Raw genomic sequence first — 10,279 nt, 5'->3', positions numbered from 1 at the left:
TGCGGGGTGGGGGAGGAGCATGGGAGGGGGCGGGGCATACATCACGTGTCTGATCGATTTCCGGTTCCGGCTGTACCACAACGTGCCCCAGCCACCACACCTTGCACATGGTGCGTATTGCGTGAGCTCGGCTCGTCGCTCTTACAACGTTGTCATCGTCGTCGCCAATTTTAAGGGTCAATTATTCTTTATGTGCGTGCGTGTGTTTGTTTAGATGCTGCTGAGCCGCGTGATGAGACGCGCCGGGCTGGCGAGGGCGATCGTTTGGTGCGGCGCGCAGCCCAGCAGGGAGAAGCACATGTCCCGTGCGTGTTGACGCGTGTGCGGATCGGGTTTCACTGTTACCGCCAGAGAGAGAAATATTATCCCCCCTTTTCCCCGCATATAGCCTCGGTAGTCAACAACGTTGTTCGGTGACGTTTCGGGCAATGGCCCTTCGTGCTGTGCCTACAATCCCACCTACGCTTGACGCGATGCGATCTCTCTCTCTCTGTGTCCTGCTCCCTCCTTTCTGCTGTCATTTGGGCACCAGTCTTGCCCGTGAGCCGGCAACCTTCCTAACGATGTGTTGTGAGCAAACTAACTCTCCTTTTTTTAAATAAATAGTCTCTCCAATTTGTGTTTCTCGGATTAGCGTGTCCCTCTTTCTGTTTCACCGTAATTCCACGCTTGCTTTTCTGTACTTTTTTATTCCAATTTATTTGGCAGTCATGTTTACGATCAAATTTCGCGATTGTCAACATACTTAATATATCTGTCGGTCGGTCATAGTAACGCCATACACAATTATACATGCAAGGATGTAAGCTATATATAGCATTTGACACGTAGGCTTTCGCGACCTATATCCATAATACACAAACGTTGTACTCCGATTGTAAATGGTGTGACTTGGCTCTCCAACACACCGGCGTGCTGGACTAGTGACGAATTGGCCACGTTCTGTTTACGTGACAACCCTTACTAGTTGGCTGTGCCGTGTGGTGGCGGGTTTTAACGACACATTTATATATTTACATGATAAAAAAAACCTCATGGATATATACCAGGTTGTCACATGTGAGTATGTGTGATGGCATCGGAGTTTATTAGCGTTTTTTTAAGTGAAATTCATTCCGTAATTGTGGGCTAGGGGGTGAGTGGGAATGTAGTGCACATACCTCTTGTAAAGATGGTCCATTATAGACACAATTTTTGTGTAAAGTTGAGTTGCTATTCGAGACTTTATCCAAAATCTGTTATCTGCTGAATCATGCTTTCATTTTGGTCAAGATTTAATTTGAATGAATATCATCCACTGACTCATGATCACGGCTTAAGGTCTAATGAAAAAATTATGAGAATCAACCTTTTATCCACTGCTGGATGAGGCCTCCCCAAGCTTTTTCGGCCATGATGGTAGTTTGTACTTTATGCTGGTAAGTGAGGCTATGAGTAGTGGCTGCCAGCACCGATTCGGATGATCACTACTGATCTTAGCCGTGGCCGGGATTCAAACTCGGGTGACGAGGTTCATAGTGCAGTTCACTAACCATCGCGATACAGTTCCCCGGTTGAAGGAAGATGCAACTCAAACAATGTTTAGTTAATAAATTCCTAGGCAGCATCCGGGGGAGTCCAACAAGAGTTTGAAACTTTGTCCGTAAAAATATATATAATTTAAAGTTTTCGTTGTGCTCACCTTTATAAAGGACATGACTCTACTCTCGTACATTTAAATACTTAATTGCCCTCCATTGTTGGTTGCACGGTGGCGACACCACTGTTGCGCACTATGGCTGCACGGATGAAACTTTTAAGTAATTTTTTTTATTATTAACAAACCTTGAAAATTATGTTGTACAGCCCAGAAGTATATTTAGAACAGGTGAGGATACGACCTGTCATGTTATATCTTGCGGCCGCAGCCATTTGATTTAATGATCACTGTAAGCATCTGAGCTACACTAATTGGGTACTAGGACTTATTTTTTTTAACAAGTTTGACTGAGGTCTTTGTTAATGTGTGGCCCGCAAAAGGTATTTAAAAGTCTTATTCGGCCCTTAGGAACATTTTACCCCAACAAGTAATTGGTAGTTTGCATGTTTCTTTTATCGCCATCAGCTGCATGGGATCACAATCTCCCCTTCTACCACAGCACCTTGATATCCACCTGTGCCCCCCCCCGCCCCGTTCTCCCACTCACTCCCCACCAGCAGTCGACCTCCGTGAAGGTATGGCGCTCCCGTCCACCTGGGACCGCTTCTACACGGAGAAGCGCGCCGGCGACTTCCGCCACTTCGACTGGTTCTTCGGCTACCACGCCGTCTCGGAGCAGCTGGTGCCGTTCGTGCGCGGCGGGGCCCGCGACGGAGTGTGCCACGTGTTGGACGTGGGCTGCGGCACGTCGGACTTTGGCGCGTCGCTCTACCGCGCCTCGCGCCTGCCCGTGCACGTGAACTGCGTCGACTTCTCGCCCGTCGCCGTGGAGCTGATGGAACGCCAGTGGCGCGAGCACCCGCCGGCGCCGGGACACCCGGCCTCCACGCTGCGCTTCGTGCTGGCCGACGCGGCACGCCTCGGCGGTCTTCCGGGCTTTGAGGACGGCACCTTCGGCCTCGTGCTGGACAAGGGCACGGTGGACGCGGCAATCCGCGCCAACGACGGGGGGCGAGCGGCGCGCCGGCTGCTCGCCGAGGGGCTGCGTCTCTTGCGGCCCGGCTGCGGCGCCCTGCTGCAGTTCTCGGACGAAGACCCCGACGCGCGCTGCCCCTGGCTGGAGGAGGCGGCGGTGGTGGCCGGCGGGGGGCCAGGCCGCGTGGCCGTGACGGCCCGCGAGCTGGGAGAGTTTCGAGGCGTCGCATACTACATGTACGTGCTGCGCAAGCAGGAAGTCGACGATGACGAAGATGACGACGATGACGATGACGATGATAAGAAAAAGGACTGAGGAAGAGTGGTGCTGGTAGATGGGAGAGTGTCCGGTGCGGTATTATTACTCGGCATGTAATGATTAAACGCCCCTCCCCAACTAATATACCTAGCAATCTTTGGTTGCAACATAATTTTGGTTCATGAATCGGATAGACATCAATTCTTGTCTTATTTTTACCATCTCGTTTCTTTTGTTTATTATGTTTTCTGTCCCGCTTGGACCGTTTTACTGGCTTCCTTAGTGTATATTAAATTTAAAAAATAATAAATGGTTAAACATTTCCTCTTGTAAAGACTCTAGTGGCTGCAGGGTTCACATGAGTGAATTGCAAAAAAAAATTACACTCATGGTTCGATGCATGTATCGGCATGCCATTCGGTGAATTGATGCATCGTTACATGCCTGGTAAATACTGTTGCATTAGTTATAATTTTTGACCTAATGATAAGAGGGTGATTGTCATAGTTAACTTGGGGGTGGCTTCATTAGTCCGCGAGCTGTGATCTGCTGAAACCTAGAGCGCTTGTTTATTTTTATATAAAATAATTCCAATGCTGCAGGTAATATATTCTCTTGAATTGGGGTGGCCTGCATAACTACTGCCAAGCCATTTAAATCATTCCATTGTCCATCATTTTTTTTATTTGGGTTAGATTGCGCAAATATAAATGTGTCGTTAAACCCGCCACCACCCGACACAGCCAATTAGTAAGGTTTGTCATGTAAACAGAACATGCCAATCCACAACATTTACAATCTGAGTACGACATTTCGCCAGTAATTACAACTAGCTTCATCAGGCGACAGCCAGATTTGCGGAGAAATACTTCGATTCAATGACACATTTATATTTACGCAATATAATCCAAAAAAACCTATATCATGGATGATATTGGGTGCGAAAGCCTCCGTGTTAAACATTCCATTGTCGTTAATTTGCTTCTTTTGCTAAATTGGCTGGTTGCATTCATGGCAATTGCACCGACTGCTGTATTGGTGCGAATGTAACTGCATCAGCCAACCCGGACTCCTTCCTTTTAACTCCAGTGCCTCCTGACAGTGGGCACTTGAATATTTATCATGCCAGTTGATTTATCTACCGGCTCTGGACACCCACACAGTAAAAGAGAAAGAAAAAGTTGGTGTTACAATGGGGAATGAAGCTCATCACTGGTCATGATGATGAGGATTTGTAATTCACTCCAGTAGAGTTTTTGTAGTGCGTTTTGGCATAGTTTAAATGTCATTTTTCTATTGTTAAATGCCTCGGTCGCAGTTTTTGTGTTATTGTCATTATTTTCACGTGAGCACTTTTTGCTGTATATGTTGGACAATTTTTCTGATATACCCAAAAAAAACCCACCAAAAAAGGTATTTTTCAAAAAAATATTCAATTTAATTGGCCTTATCTGAAGCTGCACCTTCCTGAAAAATGGTGTTAAAGACCCAGGTATTTCTGAGTGAACATGTTACATTCTTGTAAACGCATATCTTTGCTAACATGCATGTTTTGTATGTTTTTTTTTAACACAATACACCATCAGGTGTCTGCAGTGTGATTGCACAGTTGCGCTTAGTTGAACAGAGGGGTGACTGCAATGTGTAACTTAGAGTGCAGTCACCCGATCCCACAAGCAGAGTCAACCTATAACATCCCAGTCTCCATCAAAACATTTCTCCCCATGCACCACAAGCGTCAAGCGATGTTCAAGTTATAAATCGCAGCCCCTTGTTGATCCGTTGCTGGAGGGGAAGGCCCTTCCAATGCTGTGTCGGTCATGGGGGTTGTTTGACCACACTTCACGCTGGTCAGTGTGGTGGAGTGGGGGGTGGGGGCTTAGAACTGGTTGAGATATCGCTTGCAAATGTCAAACTTGATTCACGAGAGTTTATCGCGCGGTGCTCTAACCACTTAAACACCATTCGATCACAGTTAAAGTTGTGCATGCGAAATTTGACTATTTGCCTTGTGGAAGGAAAACGTGTATCATGTGCATGTTTTTTTTTATATTTGACGGATATTTACAAATGAACACTGGCTGTTGACGTGCAAGAGCACACCACCGCTTTTTGGGTATAAATGTTCAATCATGGAAACAGCAATGGTGTCAATACACCCTTTGTAATTTTATATTATGCACTTACGTGAGGTTTTGTCGTGAGCTGTATTATTTTGTAATTGTCTACTTTAATTTAAAACTTTAATAAAGCATATAGGAAATGCAAATCAAAAGGTGACATCTTTTAAAGCATGCTCCGTGAGCAAGACATGGCAGAAGGTGTTTAATATAAAATCCATGTTACAATAACGTTTGTATTTATATATGTGTACACGTACATACATTACGACACGCTCGTGACACTGTAAACATACGGTACGACGGACAAAGCCTCGATACAAATCACTTGAAACTGGCCCGAGCTCCGCATACGGCTGATATAATAGTAACAATACTAGTTATATAATACCAATAACGTTAATGACTACGGTGAACATTAAGACACTGGGCGTTCACTCCACACCGCACCCCAAACAACACCAACGATTGACCGACCGTTCCTTAGAGCTCTCTTTCACAAATGCTAACGCCTCTGAGAGAGCTGTCATTTCTCCAGAAGAAATTCTAAAATGTGTGGGGGGTTTTACGAGTTGGTGAAAGAAGCAAGCTTTATATTTAACCCGGTCTTAAATGACTAGTAACTCGTGGTTATCCAGAGTAATGGGGGGTGGGGGTGGTATGACACATAAAGAAAATACAATTGAAAACATGTAAATGTGGCTATACAAAGATGTTTTATTTACCTACATGGAATGGGGGTGAAGACTGGGTAATATGTTCTATTTTTATTGGGGAATTGTTCTCTGATTGCTTGGGTTGTTTGCTGACACGTGGGCATTGAGACACTGACCCTCAAGAGAGGAGCAGCTAATAATGGGCACAAAGAGGACATTCGAGTTAATTGTATTGGTGATTCACTCTTTAAATGAACAGCTGCCTTTGAATGAGGAACAAAGTTTCAGTCTATAAATCAGCACAGAAGACATTTTCTGCTCCATTTGTTCATCTCCACGAGCCGCTCGTCAATACTTGCTCTGGATCACTTGATTTGTGGTACATTATCTTATTATTTACACCTTCCACGACGAGAAAAAACATCTTAAGAAATTTACCCTGTGCTTTCGATTAACGGTTTAAAAAGGTTTACCCAGCCGTTACTTTTAACATTGCCGTTAGCGCGATCGACTCCCGGCGACGATGGGAGAATGCCCGTGTGGGTTTACAAGAGGCACGGGGCGACGGAGGCCTTCATCCAGCAGTGGATTGATCATGGCTGCTGATGACGACGACGACGGGCGAGGGAAAGGGCAGAGGTGGGGCCCTGATGTCCCCGTCTCTTCTTCCCCCATCGCCACTCTTGCTTCCAAGCACCTCAGTCCTCGGGGCCTCCTGGGTGAGGTGGGTCACCTGGGCCCTCGACTTTCCATGGTGGCTCCACGGGGCCCGATGCTGTCCCTGCACGTGGGAACAGGGCAGTACGTGCCAGAGGTCGCAAACGGGTTTTGATTCCTTACCCGTACCCGGCCGCACCAGGGTCGCAAACGGGTACCCGTACCCGGCCGGGTATCGGGTAGGGTACCGGTACCGAGTACCCGGTTGCGACCTCTGGTACGTGCGTAGCCGGGATAGGACACTTGTGGACGCAGTCACACAGCTGGGGGTACCGTAACCGACATACGCCCAGGGCCAGATTAACACGGAGGCCCCAGAGGCTGCAGCCCGAGGCTCTGGATTTTGAGCCCCCTGCCCTGAAAAAAACATGCGGGCTTCATATTGCTTGAAACAATACTGTAGCACAATGGTACATCATATAGGTGCAGTAATTTAGTTATTAAAAACACAGCATTTCCTTGTGTGTTACTGCCAGTTTTGCAATTTGGATATCAAATTTAAAATAACCAATGTAAATAACAATGGAGTGTTTTGGGTGGTGGTAATACAGTAAAAGGGAAGGCATTTAATATACAGAGCCCCCCCCCCCCAAACTGAAACAACCCCAGACCCCATACAACTCAAACCGAACCCTGAAACAAATATACTTTACTGGGTTTAGACTTGTTCGACTGTTGTGAAAAGAGTGTGGAACCTTTCTCTTACTGAGGGCCAAAATGGACTTTGAAATACTTTTGGTGGGTAACCACATTAACAGGGACCTCTATAATTTACGTCGCCCTTGCAGTGACAGAAGTGATTGGGCGCACTGAATTTATTAACAGTTTTTGTCATTTTGGAAAAGATTTCCCTTCTCGTAACCGATTAGTGTGGCTAAAATGCTTGCAGTAGTGATGGATGAATATGATTTATATTGTTTAAATATTGTTTGCTGGCCGTTTTAAAGGGGTAGGTCTCATGCAGCCACGGGATGTGTGAAACAAAGTCGTGGGCCTCATCGGATGTAAGTTCCCTATCCCTGGATATGATTTGTTGTCAGGCGGTAGTGGGTAGTGCTTAGAGGTGGGATACAATGATGGTTTTGAGACTTTGTTCATGCTTTCTTAGGTAAATAAAGCATTGCAGGATGTTACTACGGTACTTTTTCTTATTCCGTACGGCTGATGTAGACGCAGAGCAACAAGTACAATTTCACATGTAGGTGGTCAAGCCACATTACTACAGCACTAATAATATAATTCACTGTGTAAGAAAAAAAATGCTCCTGGATAGTCAGTGTTATTTTCAAATTGCTTATGCCTCAAAGTACAGAAAATGGCTATTATTATTCCCCACGAACTTTTCTTTTGTGACCAGGACACAAAAGCAAAGTTAATAATCCATTCCATTAATAACACTGTGTAACAAATGTAGTTATTTTTTGTTCCTGGGTAGTAAGTGTTATTTCCTAATGGCTTATGCCTCAAAAGTACAGATAATGGCTATTATTCCCCACAAACTCTGCTTTTGTGACCAGGACAGTGATATTTTGAAATTTACCATTTTCAATGAGAAAACGTGGTGTGCATTTGTGTCATTCCTTCACATAAAGTACTGGTCACAAAAGCAAAGTTTGTGGGGAATAATAGCCATTATTTGTACTTTTGAGGCATAAGCAATTACGAAATAACACTACCCAGAAACAAAAATCGTGTTACATCGTGTATTGATCCAGTTGTGGGTTCACTAAAAGGGCTGTGTATGTAATCATGTCTATATATACCAATGAACATCACTAGTGAGTGGTGGTGGCTCCATACATGGGCGTTCTTGAATGGCAGAGGAGCATTTGATCCACCGCTCTCGCTCCACTGCTGGCTGAGTCTCGGGGAAGGGTTCCTCTTCAGCCTCCTCCTCTTCCCCCTCCTCATCCTCAGCCTCCTCCTCATCTTCAGCAGAGAGCACCTCCTCAGGAGGCCAACGCAGCTCCCCGCTTTCGACCTGCTCCCCGGCAAATGGTGGGAGAGAATCGGATGGAGTCAACTCTGGATTATCCGGGGGGGGAATGTGGGGAGGGGTAGCCCGGATAAAACCTGAACATGGAATATTGAAAAACATCTGCAAAAAAGTGCTTCATAGCTCATCAGATTCCTCCAGTATGAAGATATTCTGAAGTGTAGATTATAAGGAATAACCCCGTTTTTGTAGTTTAGCTACATACAATGGAAGTGGACATGTAAATGTTGTCGTCTGTTTCTTTAAGTAATCATTTTCCACGTTGGGTCCTGAGTCGGTGACCCTTGGCGAGTGAGTAGAAGCAGATGGTAAACCAGCATGCGTAAAGGCTATTAGACCCACAATGCACAGTGAGAAGGTAATACATTCTGTACAATTTTTACATTTGGCTGGGGCTGGCCTCGGGAGAAGTCTTTTCTTGGATTTTCTGTTTGCACTTAGTCACATATTCACTTTAAGATGTTTTTTGTTAATGTTTTTTGTTTGTTGCGGTTGCACCCGATTCAAGAGCCGAATGGCTCACAGGGCTATACCTAATAAATGAACTTGAACTTGAACAAGGCCCCAGCCCATATTTTTAGTCGCGGCCCGGCTCAGCTCAGTCTTGAGCAGCGTGAGTTGCTACTTAGGGGCCGTCCATAAATGACGTCACGCGATTTGACGATTTTTTACCCCCCCCCCCCCTCTCGTCATACGGCGTCACAAAAAGTAAGACCTCAAATATGACGTCACAAAGCTCTGCCCCCCCCCCCCCAAACCATATTTCCATTTTGAAAATAAAAATGTTTCAAATCGCTTTAAACTATTGTCATTGTAGTGCGTATTTAATGTGGCGCTGCACTCTGATATTGTAGGCGAAAACATTTATTTAAAAGTTTATTTAATTAAGTAGAACGTGTTGTCTATATTTAATTAAAGTTGCGCATTTTGATGTGACGTCAAATTTCTCAACCCCCCCCCCCCGTCACACATCGTCACAAATGTCTGACCCCCCCCCCCCCAGGTGCGTGACGTCATTTATGGACGGCCCCTTAGCTGACCTCTCGGACACGAGTTCATGGAAATCCCGAGCGTGGCTGGGTCCACGCTCAGAGCCGGCTCACTTGAGCCGGAATCAACTCTGTGACTTCAGAATGCAGGCCGAGCTAGGGGGTTCACACACCTCATTCCCGTCCGTGGGTTCCACCACGATGGATGGGAGCCGCTGCTTATTCGCCCTGAAAGCGGCAACCGCACTTGCAGAGCCACTGCTGCTGATGATGTTGCTGCTGCTGCTGATGGTGCTGCTGCTGCTGATGTTGCTGCTGCTGATGCTGCTGAAGCCACCGGCTTGCACGCTGTCGCGCGGGTCTGGAAAAATCTGCGAGCACACGTTGAGTCGACCACACACCTGTCAACCCCTTATCAGTGCCCTACCTTATTACAGACCAATTCAGACCTTTTTGGTGCCCTTATAAATTTTCAACGTTCATCCTATAAAGTTCCATCACAAGGGAGAAACACAAAACGACAAAAAAACTAAAATATTGCCCGTATTGAAACGTCTGTACGCCGTATGGAGCTGACAACTAAATTTCCCAGTACAAGAATACGGGGTAAACCGTATGGGTTGACAGGTATAAAACCACGTGGGTTGACAGGTATGCGGTCACGTGAGTGGCGCTGTGAACGATGGCGCAGTGCAGAGATGGGGTCAACAGGCAGGGCTGGTACTAGTGGCTGGTTGGTAGGGGATGGAGATAGGGCTGGTACTAGTGGCTGGTTGGTAAGGGGCCGTCCATAAATGACGTCACGCACCTGGGGGAGGGGGGCGGTCAGATATTTGTGACGATGTGTGACGAGGTGGGGGGATTTGAGAAATGTGACGTCATATCAAAATTGCGCAACTTTAAATAAATATAGACAACACGTTCTACT

The 10,279-nt window shown here is 46.1% G+C and overlaps 1 protein-coding gene across 1 annotated transcript; it reads left to right on the top strand.

The window, feature by feature from the left end:
• The first annotated feature begins 57 nt into the window (after positions 1–57).
• Positions 58–4,067, top strand: CSKMT (citrate synthase lysine methyltransferase). The gene is made up of 3 exons (XM_061549980.1): positions 58–110; positions 215–305; positions 2,200–4,067. Exons 1-3 carry the CDS (start codon positions 108–110, stop codon positions 2,928–2,930), a joined length of 825 nt encoding a protein of 274 aa, XP_061405964.1. The 5' UTR covers positions 58–107; the 3' UTR covers positions 2,931–4,067.
• Positions 4,068–10,279: the final 6,212 nt, after the last annotated feature.

Source organism: Lethenteron reissneri, chromosome 11 (genome assembly GCF_015708825.2).
Source record: "Lethenteron reissneri isolate LAM-NWPU_2019-01 chromosome 11, ASM1570882v1, whole genome shotgun sequence".
In the NCBI taxonomy this organism is placed as follows: domain Eukaryota; kingdom Metazoa; phylum Chordata; class Hyperoartia; order Petromyzontiformes; family Petromyzontidae; genus Lethenteron; species Lethenteron reissneri.
Note: the sequence above shows the minus strand (reverse complement) of the source record. Positions and strands in the feature narration are given on the sequence as shown.